The 17,293-nt window shown below is 39.2% G+C and overlaps 1 protein-coding gene across 3 annotated transcripts in view; it reads left to right on the forward strand.

The window, feature by feature from the left end:
• The window catches only part of slc10a7 (solute carrier family 10 member 7), a 233,959-nt gene that overhangs the window by 167,421 nt on the left and 49,245 nt on the right, over positions 1-17,293 (forward strand). For 2 of the 3 annotated variants that reach the window (XM_073042940.1, XM_073042941.1), the window contains exon 7: positions 4,593-4,676. In XM_073042940.1, the coding sequence (XP_072899041.1) occupies positions 4,593-4,676 (84 nt within the window). Of the gene's footprint in view, positions 1-4,592; positions 4,677-14,093; positions 14,210-17,293 lie in introns of those variants that run through there. The other variant, XM_073042942.1, reaches the window with a different exon arrangement.

Raw genomic sequence — 17,293 nt, forward strand, 5'->3', positions numbered from 1 at the left:
ATCTTCCAGACCAATACTTCACCTCATTGCTATACAGTGAAAGATTGTTGGACAACAATCCTACAGTTTAGCACCATTTCAGACCTGAGTACCCAGTACAGTGTTCCTGTGTTATGCAGAAATAAACCTGTGCTTACCAGTACTGCCACTGTTTTATTGTGAAAAATCTATTCCAAATGTAAAATTATGCCAATATCTAGAGCTGTATGGTTGGGCTGAGCTAATGAGGCTATTGTGTTTTTGGGGGGTGGGGGAAGTTCTCCTGGTCCTTGAGTTCTTAGCTAATTTGGATCTCTAGTCCCAGAGTCTTAGTGAGCAGTGGGGAGGTGTCCTACCTCAAGTCTTCAGTGCAGCCTCCACTGCATTCCTCCTGATTTCCATATATTTCTCCGGCTACTATCATTAGTTGCTAATTTTAAGGAGTTGAGGACCCACAGCCAGAACAGCTGACATCAAAAATGACAGCGAGTGCAGGTCTGATTGGCCAGCCCCCAGCCAGATGTGGCTCATAGATCTTTTGTAGTATACCAGAGTCATCAGTGAATGTGGACTAACAATGATAAGGAATGATTGCAAAACTGCACTTGTAAGAAAATTGACATAGTTGCTATCAAGTTGTAACTTTTGTCATTTACTGCATTACTAAATCATAAGGGAATACATAGTATACAGTTGGCCCTCCTTATCCGCAGGCTCCACATGCACGGATTCAATCAACTGCGGATTGGGAAAACCCGGAAGTTCTTTCTCCAGCCCTTGTTGTTTGAGCATGCACAGACTTTTTTTTCTTGTCATTATTCCCTAAACAGTACAGTATACCAACTATTTACATAGCATTTACATTGTATTAGGTATTATATGTAATCTAGAGATGATTTAAAGTATACAGGAGGATGTGCCTAGGTTACCGCAGATCGGGAATAAAAAAAAATGGAAGTTCTCTAAGTCGGAACAGGTACATCCAGTATTATTTAATGTCAGTTAGTCAAATGTTTGTCTTAGTATATAGTATATATTTTATCTTTCTATGCATATAAGACACTTAAGAAACGTATTTATTTCAATAATTAAACCACTGCGTTGCTTACTAATAATTGTAGCCTTCATTGGGGCAGGGCCTTCACATGCTCCGTTATTCTCACTTTACCCTTTAAAATTGTTCTGATCATTAACCAACTGTAGCCTAACGTTTTTCCAATGACCAATGGCGTTTCCAATCGCTTTATTATTTCCACTTTTTTTTCCAATCGTGATCATTTTCCAGAACAGAAACACTGCGGGCGGCGGGTCCCGAGCTCCGCCGGGTCCTAAAGTCCACCGCACTGAGACAGGTTAAATAAGCCCCGGAGCCCCGCCGGGTCCTAAAGTCCACTGACTTGAGTATTCACATTTTTTGGCATCCAAGTGGGTCCCGGAACCAATCCCCCGCAGATAAGGAGGGCCGACTGTATATCTTTGTGTTACGTAATTTTAGGAGGAGCAAATTTGTACTAGATCCCTTGTGTTTAAGATTGTGCTTAAATTATGCAATATGTATATTGGTAACTATAATTTTGAAATTGAACCAGTGATCTGAAACTAATACCCAGGTGAATCCAATGTACTTTGGCATATTTTGCATCATTTTTGTAGTTCATTTGGGTTTAAATCCTGTTCTATTGAAAAACTAATGATTTTTTAATTTGTAAATTTAACAGTATACCTATATATAATATACCAAATGTAACAATGGAATCATGTAACCTTGATTCAATAACATTTCTAAATAGAATCTTCCTTGGGTTAAGTTGGTTAACCAACTCTTTCTCATTTCTTTATTCATTATTGCGTTTCAAAATATTACCGAACCTATAGTTTTTTGAAGAAGTTAGCAGGAAAGTTGATGAAGGCAAAACATAAAAGATGTTGTCTAAATGGACTTTAGCAAAGCCTTTGGCAAAATCCCACATGGCAGATTGGTCAGAAAGGCTTAGTTGCTGAGCATTTACAATGAGGTAGTAAATTGGATTAGACTTTGGCTTTGCTGGAGAAGCTAGAGTGTGGTAGTAGATGGTTGCCTCTCCGACTGGAAACCCATGACTAATGGTGTGCCACAGGAATAGGTCCTGGTCCATTGTCGTTTGTCATCTATTTTAACAATCCGGATGTTAATGTAATAATCTGGATCAGCAGATTTGTGAATGACACCAAGATTGGGGGCGTATTAGTCAGCAAAGAAGGCCATCAAAGCTTACAGTATGCGATCTGGACCATTTTGAAAAATGGACCGAAAAATAACGTAAGTTAACGCAGACGTTAGTGAGGAGTTACACTTTGGGAGGACAAACCAGTAGGACTTGTACGCTGAGCAATAGGGCACTGAGGAGATGGATGGAACAGAGGGATCTAGGAATATAGATCCATATTTGTGGTGTTGCAAGCAGGCAGGGTTGTAAAGAGAACTTTTGACACTTTGGCCTTCATAAATCAAAGTATTGAGTACAGGAGTTAGGATGTTATGTTGAAATTGTATAAGATGTTGGTGAGGCCTAATTTGTAGTATTCTGGTCACCCACCTACAGGAAAAATATCAATAAGATTGAAAGAGTGCAGAAAAAAAATTGTCAAGAATGTTGCCAGGACTTGAAGACCTGAGTTTTAGGGGAAGGTTGAATAGATTAAGTCTTTATTCCCTAGTGTATAGGAGAACAAGGAGAGATTTGTTAGAAGTATACAAAATTATGAGGGGTATAGATAGGACAAATGCAAGCAGGCTATTTTTCCACTGAGGTTGAGTGAGACTACAACTTTGGACAAGAGGTCACGTGTTAATGATGAAAGGTGAAATGTTTAAGGGGAACATGAGGGGGAACTTCTTCACTCAGAGGGAGATGAGAGTGTGGAATGAACGCCAGCAGAAGTGGTGGATTTGGGTTTGATTTCAACATTTTAGAGAAATTTGGATAGATACATGGATGGAGGGATATAGAGTGCTGCAGTCTGGGTGCAGATCGATGGGACTAGACAGATTAATAGATCAGCACAGACTGGATAGGCTGAAAGGCCTGTTTCTGTCCTGTGGTGTTCTGTGACTCTGTGACTATGTCAGATCAAACTTCTGACAATTACAGTTTTATAACAACATGGGATCATGATAACCCTGTAACTGAAGATGCTTGGTAATTGTCGTAGGATATTGCTGGTGGAATTTTGGTGAGCCAGGCAATGCTGGATGGTGGGGTACAGGGAAGATATTAGAAAAAGTTCAGCAATTTAAGAAGTTTGAGGTTGGAGGATATGAAAGGACCTGTAGTGATGTTTGGGATGGTGGCAGTTGATAATCAGTGCTCTGAGGATCATAGAGTTGTAGTATGTGAGATGAGGTTCTGGGAGTTGAGGTCTTCTCCTTACCTGTTGATCATCTCCCTCTGGTTCCCTTCCTTCCTTCCCTTTCTTGCATGGTCCACTGTCCTCTCCTATTAGATTCCTTCTTCTTCGTGCCTTTACCTCTTCCACATATCACCTCCCAGCTTTTTACTTCATATCCCCTTCCCCCACCTCCCACCTTCCCTTTCACCTGGTCTTTCCTATCATAGAAACAAACTTGTTCTCCTTCCCCTCACCCACATTCTTATTCTGGTTTCTTCCCGCTTCCTTTCCAGTTTTGATGAAGGATGTTGCCTCTAAGCATCAATTGTTTATTCACCTCCATATATGCTACTGGACTTGCTGAATATCCTGGTATTTTGTGTGTCTTGCTCAAGATTTCCAGCATTTGCAAACTCTCTTGTGTTTATATTACAGAATGATGCAAAGTTCTCAAACTTAAATACCATATACAAAGTGAACGTAACTTTTGCTCATTCCAGTGATAGTGTTTTTTTTCAGATTGCTTATTATTAACCAAATTCGCCAGCACTGAAAATGTTGCTACCTCAGGCTATTTTTAAAAAGCAAATTTTTTTTTTCCTTGACCCTATCATCTTTCTCTCTTTGCTTAATTCAAGTTGTTAGTATGATTTGAATTAACTATGCCAATATATACTTCCTGGTTCAGAGTCTGAGGATTTTTCAGTTTGATTGGTGAAGGATGCACGCAGTTGCTTATCTGGTTGACACAGGTTCCAAATCGAAAATGGAGGGTGCCATTCTAAAATGCAGGTGCCCTGCAAAAACATGCTAAATACATTGCTGCTGTATTAAATGACAAATGATGAAAAAATTATCTCAAATTGTTGCCTCCCAAAATTTCCCTTTTTTGTTTATAGACAATAGTGAATTCAACAAAATACAGACTGAGAACAATTCTTTGTTCTGAAATTTGTCTTAAGTGTATGATGAAGCTAGGAGTAAATATAGCGCCATGTGGGAAATTAATGATGTTGATGCAGTAAAGTTTTTAAGGTAGTGCATTAACTCTCCTTATTAAATACTCAAGTCTATGTGTTGTGTGTGTGTGTGTTTGTGTAATTATGGCGCAATGGTTCTTAAAGAACTTCTACTGAAGAAGGTAGTGACTTTTTTATGTAATCATTGTACACATAGGTATATGTTTTGATTGGTTGTCTGTATTGTGTTTTGTTTTATTTATTTTATAATTTTTCATTTTGCAGCTGGGATCTTCATCTACAGTGCCATTTACTTCCATTTTCTCTCAGTTGTTCATGACTGTAGTAGTTCCTCTCATTATAGGGCAGGTAAGCATAATTACCAGTATTTCATCTTTTCCCTGTCTGATAGCTTCTGTAGTAATGCTACTGTTTATACAAATCTTAAGCATTAATGGTCAGGAGTAATGTGCATAAACTAAGCTACAGATTTAATAAAAAGGATATATGATTTTTTTTGTCTGGAGTATATTAAATATGAACAAGTTAGGTCTCTATTCATTGGAGCGTAGAAGGTTGAGGGGGGATTTGATCGAGGTATTTAAAATGTTGAGAGGGATAGATAGAGTTGACGTGAATAGGCTGTTTCCATTGAGAGTAGGGGAGATTCAAACGAGAGGACATGATTTGAGAGTTAGGGGGCAAAAGTTTAAGGGAAACACGAGGGGGTATTTCTTTACTCAGAGAGTGATAGCTGTGTGGAATGAGCTTCCTGTAGAAGTAGTAGAGGCCAGTTCAGTTGTGTCATTTAAGGTAAAATTGGATAGGTATATGGATAGGAAAGGAGTGGAGGGTTATGGGCTGAGTGCGGGTAGGTGGGACTAGGTGAGATTAAGAGTTCGGCACGGACTAGGAGGGCCGGAATGGCCTGTTTCCGTGCTGTGATTGTTATATGGTTATATGTCATAAACCAGTTTCAGATCAAAGAAATCCAACATCCTATTTAGCAACATCAAGTAATGTTTTAAGTCATGGTATTATTTCAATAAATGTAACAGTAATTGGCATATAATATAATATAAATCTTTAAACATTTAAAACTAAATATTAAATTTAAAACTAAATAAAATAACAAAAGCTTTGCCAAAGCATCAGAGAGCTGTATAATGACAAACTGGATTACGCTGATAGCTAGCCAACAGTTCCATCGAAAATGCCTGCATGCTGCAGAGTGTCTTGTCAGTGTGTTCCAAGACTTGGTATTTTTTAACATGTAAGAATTATCCTCTCTACCAATGAAAATTTATTATTTTAAGTTTTGAATTTCATTCCTCGGCTTGAATGGTTGTTTGAAATTTTAGAAAACATCTTAAAACATTTTGTGTGTGTTATCTTAAAACATTGCTCTTTTTGACTTTTCCTTTGTCTCATTTGTAACTTGCAATTCAATATTAATTTTCCTTTCATTGCCTGATTTAGCATTGAATTTTCCCATTAGTTCTTCTACTCTTTCTGCTCCGATTTCTTAGTTCTTCTTTCTGATTAGTTGTGTTATTCGCTAAGATAAAATACAAGAATTCCCTCACTATGATGTTGTCTACTGATGCTTCTGGCATCTTGCTTCATGAAAAATTTTTAAAGTAATCACGTACTTGGAAGACCAATAAACGGCAAAGTGACTTGTGACACCAGAGTCTGTGCTATTAGACCAGATTGTACTGTTAGCCAGTAGCCCATTGGAAGTCATGGTGATAGCAGGGTGACAGAGCTGTGCTCACCAGTACTGTAGCACATTGTTAGGGGGGAAAACAAAGGGAATGTCAATGGGAGGGTGGTGACTAAGATTGTCCAAGTTAGTGGTCGCCAACCTTTTTAAGCCCAAGATCCCCTACCTCACCCTTGGTGAAAGGCAAGATCGACCTAGTAAATCATTTAGTCACATGCATGCGCACCAGGAGGAAAAGACCGGAAGTAAAACCCCGCAACCGGGAAACAACCTCACTTTACAAACAGCTTTCCGTAGCAGGAGTATTGCTATATTACCATTATCTTAATTAACTTATTTTTATAATGTTCACATTACAACACCTTTAATTCTATGTTTCATTATTTAATTTTAGTTCAACATGAAAAATAAATGAATAAAAATTGACTGTTGCACTCAGTGTGATGACTGGGGCCGAATACTTTCTGCTAGTTCCCTGAAATTTGGCTCATAACTACAGACAGCCAGTCTAAGACAGACTGTGGGGTGTCTGTCAGTAAGACAGCTCCTGTACTTAGATTTCATAATTTTCATCTGTTGCAGCACAGCGCCCTCGCAAACCTCCTGACAGACTGAATATTTGAATGGACAGTTTCCTTTGTTAGACTGAATGTTGAATCTGCCACATTGTTCAGATGTTTTGTATTGGTTAACCATTACTGAGACACTAGTATAAGTTTCAGAAGTATGCAGATAATGACACCAGTGTTCTTTGTTTCCCAGTTATTTACATTTGGGGAATGTTGGAATTTAAAGAGGGAGAAGTGTTGTAATGTGAGCATTATAAAAATAAGTAATACAAATTAGGATAATGGTAATATAGCAATACTCCCGCTACGGAAAGTTATTTGTAAAGAGAGGTTGCTTCCAGGTTGCGGGGTTTTACTTCCAGTCTTTTCTACCGCAGTGCATGACGGGAGCTATACACACATGCACACTGGGCAGAAAGAACGGAACTAAAACCCTGCAACCCGGAAACAATCTCTCTTTACAAACAGCTTTCAGTAGCGGGAGTATTGCTATATTACCACTATCCTAATTTGTATTACTTATTTTTATAATGCTCACATCACAACAGTATTTGTGTATTTATTTTTCATTTTTTTCGGGATCTACTGGGGGAATCTCAAAGATCGACCAGTCGATCGCGATCGTCAGGTTGGCGACCACTAGTCCAAGTAATATAACCATGAGGTAAAGAGCACAGCTCTTGCCAGAAATGTGAAATAGAAGAGAATGCTAGAAATACTCAAAAGGGCATGTGGCATCTGTCAGGAGAACAAAGTTAATGTTACAAGAGGATGGCCTTGTATCAGATTTGTCCAATTCTGACACAAACAGAAAATCCTGATTATGTAGAATTGTTTAATTCAATTTTGATTCCGAAATGAGGTGCAGTTTCTCACTCTTACATTCAGCTTCACTGGAAAAGGCAAGGCCAGAGACAGAGAGATCAGGCTAGGAGTAAGATGACAAACTAAGGTGATAGGCAATTGGATGCTCAGTATCACACTTGACTTGAGCTGGTGGGCCCAGCAAAGCGGTTGCCCAATCTGCATTTGGCATCTCCAAAGCAGATGTAACCATATTATGAGCAATGTCTTACACAAAATTGTAAATAGATGTGAAATGCAGCTTCACTGGAAGGCACAAATATTATTGATGCCATCAAAGCAAAGTGTTTAATGACTCTTGATGATAGCTGATCTAACTGGAGGAGTGCAACTAGAAAGAGATGAATGAGAGGCATGCTGAAAAATAAATGTTGGTGGAACAGTGGGGTGCAGAGCAGAGCTGTTGCTGGAAGTATGAGAAAAAAGAACGTTGGGGAAATAAAGTTTAATTGGGATGTCAGAAATTGAGAAGTCGGGAGTAAACAGGATGAACAAGAATAATCTTTTTCCCTTGGAGGAGTGGAATTTATTGCAAGGATTGGAAATATATTCACCAAAAGAATGTGTGGAGCTAGAAATGTTCATCATATTCAAAAAGACCTGGATGCATTCTTGAACAATTATGGTCCCCAGTCCCCAAGAGCTGGGTTTAACCCAAATAAATGTTTTTGGCCAGCCTGAACATCGTCAAGTGATATCATTCTATGCTTTTAAAAGATTTCTGTGAACACTGATATGTTGCCACTTAACTGGGCAGTTTCCTAGAAGGGTGTAACTGACATATGTGGAGAATGTTGAATGAGGATGTGAGTGTGAATCAAGACTTTTTCCATTAGTATCAAAATAGTGTAAGAAATATATTTTATCTTTTTTATAGATAAGTATACATATTTAGTATCTTAATACAGCTCATACATTAGTTAACAAAACTGGTGGTAGGCAATCACTTTCACGTTGACATTATTGTCATTTACGGTGCCCTGAAGAAGTATTCAGACCCAAACACTTTATTCACACAAATAAACATTACAACCAGGAATTTGGCTCAATTTAACAGAGAATTATTATTTGTGAATCACAAGCTCATTTTATCTCACAGTGGAGCCCAAAAAAAAAGTGAAATTTGTAAAGCATGAAAAGCTAACAATTCAAAACTTGAAATTGTCATCAGTATTCATCCCCCTTTGCTCTGTACTTAGTTGAACCACTTCTCGCAGCTAATACAGCCAGGTATGTATTAGCTTTGCACAATGTGATGGAGCAAGATTTACCCATTCCTCCTTGCAAACTTGCTCAAGCTGTGCCAGGTTAGTTGAGAAGCGGTGATGGACACCAGTTTTGAGGTCTTGCCAGAGGTGGTCAATTAGTTTAAGGTTAGGACTCTGACTGGGCCACTCAAGGACATTAATTTTTTCATTTGAAACCACTCCATGGTTGCTCTGGCAGTATGCTTTGGGTTATTGTCTTGCTGAAAGACGAACAACAGTCTTTCCCAGTTTAAGCTTTCTGGCAGAGGCAAGCTGGTTTTAAATGCAGGATCTCTCTGTATTTAGCAGCATTCAACTTCCCATCAACCCTGACCAGATTTCCAGTCCCTGCTGCTGAAAAGCATCCCCATAGGAATGTTGTTACCTGTCTAATGCTCAGTATTAGATTTATGCCTCATGTACCTCCTTAGTGTTGAGGCCCAAAAATTCCACTTTAATCTCATCCAACCACAAGACCACCTTCCACATCTTTACAGTATATTCTGAGTGATGCTTTGTTAATGCTTTTTGGGCACGGTTATGTTTTTTTTTAACCAAGTTGCTTGCTGCTGCTTACGTGCGGGAGGGGTGAACTTGGGGGGGAGTGGAATTTGGGGTTCCCATGTTTAACTGTCATTTATTCTTTGGGCACTTCTCTGTTTTCATGGATGTTTGTGAAGAAAAAGCATTTCAGGATGTATATTTATACATTTCTCTGACATTAAATTCAATCTTTGAGATCTTCTTCCTTGCCACTCTTCCAATAATCCCCTTTTTGTGCAAGGCTTTAGGGATTGTGGAGCCATGAACTGATTTCTGCAGCTTACTCAGAGTGACTGTTGGCGTCACAGTAGCCTCTCCTACAAGTGCCATTCTTCTCCGGTGATTAAGTTTGGGGGTGGGGGGGGGTGCTGACCTAGGTAGTGTGGCTGTGGTTTCATATTTTTCATGATGGACTGCACTGAGCTCCAAAGTATGTTCAGTGCCATTGAGATGGTCTTGTGCCCTTCCCAAGATTTGATTATCATTTCCCCGGCTTACCTTGAATGCTCTTTCGTTTCATTTTGGTTTGGTATGTTGAAAATCTACCATGCTGTTGGACCTTACAGAGAGAGGGGGTGTTTATTCTTATGAATTCATTGGAAACAGGTGATCCTCCAAGTTTTTACATCAACAAATTGGGTGAACTGGTAAGGTAATATTGCACCTGAAGAAAGTTAGCGTAGTAATTACAAAGGGGCTGAATACTTTTATCAGCCTCACAATTTTGGTGTTTAGTTTTTAGTAAATTGTTGACAAGTTTTGGAATTTTTCTTTTGATTAGACATGATGCACAATGTTTTGTAGATTAGCTCAAAATCTTACTTCAGATTATTTTAATTTAGAAAATGAGACAGTAAAATGTGAAATAGTTGCAGGGGCCGAATTCTTTTTCAAGGCACTGTATTATTTATTCTTATTTGTGCAATTTCACTTCCTTTGGTTTGTGTGACAACTTGTTTCTAATTTATTTTTCAAATGAGATCATGACATAACAAGAAGAGAGTTGAGTTATCTATGGGAATCCAAATCTCAAAAACAAGTGGATTAGTACTCAAAGCAGTGTTTCACCATTTCCTATTGCACTGAGAAAATTCTTATCTTTATTCTTTAAAAAAACAAAATGAAAATTCAAACAATTGTAGGCATGCTTCATTAAGGGTCATAAGATGCATTTGTAGACTGAAACACATGACTTGGTTCAATTTAAGTAATATCACTCAAAGAAATTTTCAGCCAGAAATGCCTAGTGCCCTCGCTATTGTTGTGCACTTTATCTGATTATCTGAACTTGTAGAGTGATAAATCTGAATTTAAAATGATGAACCCTGCAAGGCAGCAGGATCTTGTGCATCGAACCATTAATCCATCCATCTATATTTTCATCCAGGTCATCAACACGTGTCACAAGTAGAAGTCCTATCACCAATCCTGGAACCCCACTGACTAATCTTCAGCTTTGTGTCAGGCACTCATTTATGATCCAACACCAAGACATTGTTATGCTAGATTATATACTCTCTTACCAAGGACTCCTCGGAATATCAGAGCAAAAGTCAAAATATGAACAAATCTTATATGAAAAGTTGTAGGTGCCTTGAGCAGCAGACCTTAGACACCTCTTCGTCACCTACACTGGTCTAGCCAAAAATAAAAGAGTACTGCTGCTCAATTTATCTCAGGAAATAGCACTTGAATCAGATCAACTAGTTGACCTGTTCTTCCTTGAAGGTCAAAGTAGCAGGCACATGAAAATACTATCACTGCCAAGTTATATGCCACCTTCTATTATTGCTGGGTCAGAATCCGAGAGCTTTCTCTTTAACAGCACTGGCAGTAATTTCAGTGAAACGTTTGCAAAAATGGTCAGTTAATTCCATTTCCTAAAGAGCAATAAATGCTACCTTTTCTAGATTTGTTTTTATATTATGAATAAGGGAAAGGAGTACGACTCCAGAATTCCTTTTCTGAATCTCTCTTTAAATGGATTTTGCTTCCTTTGAAATTCTCTTAAAATCTGCTACTGACTATGCATTGTTATGCTAATAGTTCCATTTTATTGTCAGTACCAAATTTTCTTCAATAATGGCTCATGCAAAATTAAGATCTATATTAGCCCATAATAAAATATTGGTGGGATTTTTGAAGGAACTATCAGCAATTGCACTTGTCATTACTGACAATTCCTGTCATTTAAGGAATTCCTTACAAATGAATAAGTTCTGACCCATTAAGTCTATATGGAACTAGTCTTTCTCTGTTGCAAGTTCTTGAGAATTTATAATAATTAAAGTAAAATATTTATATGCCATGTAAAACCATACTTGGAGACATTTTAGACATCTCGTGAGCTTAAATTAAATCTGCTCTTTCCATGTATTAATAATCATTTTTGGTGCATTACCATTCATGCATTTGTAAAGTGCCACAACATTATATTAAATCTTAATTAAGAGCAAAATATTGCAGAAGTGGAGTAAGATGAATGGAATTTTAATTTAAATACAGTTTGCATAATCAAGCACATTATTTAACATAACGCTGCACAGCATCTGTAGCCCCTTTGCTTATTGTGCAGACTAGTCACACATGTATATTTCTGCACTGGAAACTTGATACCAATGGGTCTGTGTTTTGCAGGACAACAGTGAAAGGAAACATAGGTATTAGAGGCAAGCAGGCAGCTGCTTGTGTCATGGGAGGAGAACATTGAAGGCCTCATAACCAAGACCTCGTCCTGCAGTTGCTCTTATTGGGCCTGACTGAAAAAGTTCTCCTGAATGCAAGTTTGAAATGTTGTGCTCTTCATGTACAATACACCAACTGCATCCAGTTATAATAGCATAAATTAAATTCCTCATTGATTCTGCCCTCTTTTTAAATTTTCAGAAATTTTCTGGAATCTACTCTTCCACCTAGCTCAGACCATCCTAACATTGTGGCTGCCCTTTATTGTTGCTTTCCTCAATCCACAAAGTGTCATTTGAGGATCTGTGGATTATTCCTTTCTCACAGCTAAGTTGTTATTTTAGTATTGCCCCCAGCTCCCTCATTTGCAGCCCAACCTATTTCATCTGAAAATCCTGTAACTAGGAAAGTTAAGCCATCATCTTGCCTCTCTTCCAGCCATATTTCAGGAACAGATTTTCTTTTTTATATATGCAGTACTTACTGTAATTTATAGTTTTTATTATTATGTAATGCAATCTACAACAAATTTCATGACATATGCCAGTGATCATGGCTGATCTATGCTGGCATCATCTCTTCTTCTATGTCATTTCCCTTTATCCCTGTATTCAAAAGTTTAAAGTAAATTTATTATTAAAGTACATAATGTCATCATATACTGTCCTGAGATTCATTTTCTTGTGGGCATTCACAGCAGAACAAAGAAATACAATAGATCAATGAAAAACTACGTAAACAAAGATGCACAACCAACCAATGAGTAAAAGAAGATGAACAGTGCAAATACAAAAATAATAATAATAACAAATAAGTAAGTAATACTGAGAACATGAGTTGTAGAGTCCCTGAAAGTGTGTCCATAGGTTGTGGAATCTATTTAGTGTTGAGGTGAGTGAAGTTATCTACACTGGTTCAGGAGCCTAATGGTTGAAAGATAATAACTGTTTCTAACCTGGTGGTGTGAGACCTAAAGCTCTTGTACCTCCTTCCTAATGGCAGCAGAAATAAGAGAGCCTGGCCTGGGGGTCCTTGACGATGGATGCTGCTTTTTTTGTGGCAGTGCTCCTTGTAGATGTGTTGAATTGTAGGGAGGGATTTGCCTGTGATGCACTCTGTTGTATCCACCACTTTTTGTAGGCTTTTCTGTTCTTGGACATCCGTGTTTACATACCAGGCCATGATGTAACCAGTTGTTGTAATGTGAACAAAGTGACCAGAGAGACACAGCTATAGATAGGAAGTAGTCTTTTATTCGACAAAAGGAGTAACAGCAGGCATCATCTTGAAACCCTTTCAGAGAAAGAGGCCCATTTGACCCAACGTTACATGACATTTTATATGCTAAAGATCAATGGACAATTCTGTATTTACAATGTATCTACAATGCTTCCTTTGAATTGCACATAACTTCCATATCTCCTCCGCATCCACACTCCAAACAACCAAAATAAATATTAATCCACATTGTCTGATTTTTCAATTAATGGTTCTAGGAACCTATTGTCCATAGCTGCATTTTAAGTTTAATATTTATTCCATGTTCAGGTCTGAGGATTGGTGGCTGAAGTTAGTTGCTGGAGTTAATACTTTGCTACATACCCTAAGTCCAGAATATGCTCTAACACCAGATAGGATACTCTCCACTGTGCATCTGTAGAAGTTTCTCAAAATTTTAGATAACATGCTGAACCTGCGCAAATTTCTATGAAAGTAGAAGCACTGCCATGTCTTCTTTGTTATGGCACTTGTATGCTGGTCCCAGGATAGATCCTCTTATACGATAACATAGAGGAATTTAAAGTTATTGACCTTCTGCACCTCAAATCCCCTAGTCAACACTGGCTCATGGGCCCCCCGGTTTCTTCCTCTTGTAGTCAATAATCAGGTCTTTGTTTTTGTTGTTTGGAATTGTCCATGTGGCTAACAATGAGGAAGAATGCTTTGCATTGCAGGAGCATATATATTTCTGGTCATTTGGGTAGAAAAATGGCAAAATCATATTTTAAACCAATTCTGATGAAGAGTCTTTGACCTTAAACGCAAGGTCTGTTTCTCTTCCCACAGATGCTGCCTAACCTGCTGATTATTTCCAGCTTTTTCTGTTTTTATTTTAGATTCCCAGCATCTGCATTTTTTTCCTTTAATCTAGATCCATGTGAGGTAATGCATTTGAGGAGCCTGCAACAGGACAAGAAACCCACAATAACCAGGACGATATTGACTGGTGCAGAGGAAGAAAGGGAGTATATACCCACAGATCTTTGAAGGTAGCAGATCATGTCAATAAAATAGTTAATTAGGCATGCTATTTGCTTACTTGCATTAGCTGAGCCACAGAATACAAGTATAAGGATGTTGCGCCATAAATACATACAACAAAAGTTTGACAACAGCTTAAATTTTACATACATTGCCGGTCACCACGTGATAGGAAAGATGTGATTATAGTGGAGGGGGTGCAATGAAGAAATGTGAGCACTGGAAAATTACACCTCTGATAAAGATTGAATGTACGGCTTGTTTTTCTTGTGAATTAAGAATCTTACCTGAGGTAGATTAAGTTAGATGAGGGTCTTGGAACAGCTGCCTGAAAAGGAGGTGGAGGCTGACATCATTATCACATTTATATATTACTTCAATGGTTGTTGTTAAGCCCATCACCTCTAATGGGGCGTAGGCTGCTGACAACACCTCACCAGAGTCCTCTGTCTTGGATCATTCTTTCAAGTTCTCCCCAGGTGTAACTGATCTTCAAGGATCCTTCCTGTCCCAGGGATGAGGTCTTTGGAGCTCCTGTTGCTGTTTCTGTAGCTCTGGGTTGTTTTTGGATGGGGTTGCTGGCCCCATGCCAAGCCCTTCTCATTTCACAGCCAGGCTTTGGGCTGTGCTTGGTGGAGTTATATTACTAAGAAGCAGATTTGAAAATTTAAGGTCAGTAAGGCTACAGATGTAGAAGATGGATTAAGCCAGGCAGTTCTTTCCCAATTCTTGCAGACACAGACATTGGCATGATCTCCTTTTGTGTTGTCTGTTTTACCCACTCTCATTCCAAAGCAGATGTCCTTGCATTTGCCCACATTAAACTCCATTCGCTTAATCTCTTCCTACCTCTTCTATTATTTGGTCTTTTACCAACACTGCTTACAATGGAGTCAATCCTTATATCACAGGCATGCTGAGATGTATGGATTTATATCCATTTGTAAATAAATGTGTACACATTAACAAAGGTTGATTCACAAACTTGTGTCTAGTACCAGTCGCTGTTCTGAGGAAATTGAGCTACTTGCAATTAAATGCTGGTCATATTACCTGCACTGGGAGTTTACTGCTGTCTACATCACCTGATAGTGAATGCCAAGGTCACACTGGGAGAGCTTCACAGTATCATCAGCTCTCCACCAAACAAGCATCCAGATGGTTACTTCATAATTTCAGGAGACTTCAGTCATGTTAACCTGCAGGACATTTTACCCCAATTCCACCAACACATCACCATGGCCACTACGAGATCAAACAGGCTGGGCCATGTCAATACAAACAGACACAGAACTTACAAAGCCATCTCACACCCTCATCTTGGCCTCTCTGGCTACATCTTCATTATCTTAATCCTAGCATATCAACCGCTGCTGAAAATGGAGAAACCAGCTAAGAGGACCATCGCTGTATGGCCTAATGAGGCAATCTCTATGCTCCAGGACTGTTTAGAACGGACTAATTGGCAGATGTTCAAGGAGGCTGCCACAAACAAAGACAAAGACCTCAAGGAATATGAGCCATTTCAGTCCTGGAGAAAAGCTTCTGCCTATCCACATGATCAATGCCTCTCATTATCTTGTACACCTCTGTCAGGTCACCTCTCATCCTCCGTTGCTCCAAAGAGAAAAGCCCAAGTTTACTCAACTTACTCTTCAGGCATGCTCCCCAATCCAGGCAACATCCTTGCAAATCTCCTCTGCACACTTTCTATGGTCCACTGCATTTGTTTATTGGACGGGTAGTAATGCCATAGTGGAGTGATATGCACCTGCTGTCATATGTAGGAGATCAAGAGTCTGTCATCAACTATATCAGTAAGTGTGGAGATGCCATTGGTACCTCAAGGGTGGTCATCTCGGTCCAACCAGAACCCTTGCCTGAATGCAGAGGTGCTCTCCTACTAAAAGCCCAGGATGCTGCCTTCAAATCCAATGACAAAATAACTCACAGAGCAGCCAGGAGAAACCTCATCTTAAGCATCAAGAGGGATCATTATTAGGTATGTGTTGGGGAATTTTTTTGCCCTCTTATAAGAGCAGCATATGTAAAAAGGACCCTGCAGAGAGTCAACTCCCGTATGGCAGCCGGGCCAGACAACATCTCAGACTGAGTTCTCAGGGAGTGGTCACACCAACTCACTGACGTCTTCATGAACATCTTCAACACATTACTTGGCCAGGTTACTGTCCCCACATGCTTCAAATCAACCACCATCCTTCCTGTATCAAAGAACACAATTCCTTCAGAACTGAATTACTACCGTCCAGTGGCACTGACGCCAGTCAACCTGAAGTGACACATGCGAACAGCTGAAAATGGCACATATCAAAAACTCTATTCATGCTATATTGGACTAATATAGTATGCTTACTGACAGAACCACTCTACGACAGATGACATAAGGTCTGTCATGCACTTGGCCCTGACTCACCTAGAAAACAAGGACACTAATGTTAGATTGCTGTTTCTGGATTTCAGTTTGGCATTCAACACTATTGTCCCGTAGACCTTAGTGAACAACTGCTGCTCCATAGTCTAAATACACCACTGTGCAACAGTGTATTAGACTTCCTAACCAACAGACCTTAGATAATCAGGATGTACATCTGTGCTTCGTTCCCCATTATCCTTAACATGGGTGACCCTAGGACTGTGTGGTGAGCCTATTACTGTACACTCTGCACACATGTGACTGCATGGCCCAACACTGGAGCAGTTACATTGTCAAGTTCGCCAGTGGTGAACCATGACAGCGGTGGGGCTCATCTCCAACAACAATGAGATGGCCTACAGAGAAGAGGTGGAAGAGCTTGAGACCTGGTACCTGGCAAATAACCTCTTCTTTAATTTAAACAAGACAAAGCAGATGATTTTTAGGAGAACTCGCAGCACTCAACCCACCCCTTCCCCTTTTCATCAGCTGTACAACAGTGAAAATTTCAAGCAGTTCCATACTCCTGGGTGTGTACATGACACACAACCTCTCATGGTCCCAGATCACATCTACACCGTCAAGAAAACTCATCAACACCTCTACTTTTTGTGGAGGCTGAAGAAAGCAGGACTTTGTTCATCCATGTTCACAGT

Source organism: Hemitrygon akajei, chromosome 4 (assembly GCF_048418815.1).
Source record: "Hemitrygon akajei chromosome 4, sHemAka1.3, whole genome shotgun sequence".
NCBI lineage: Eukaryota > Metazoa > Chordata > Chondrichthyes > Myliobatiformes > Dasyatidae > Hemitrygon > Hemitrygon akajei.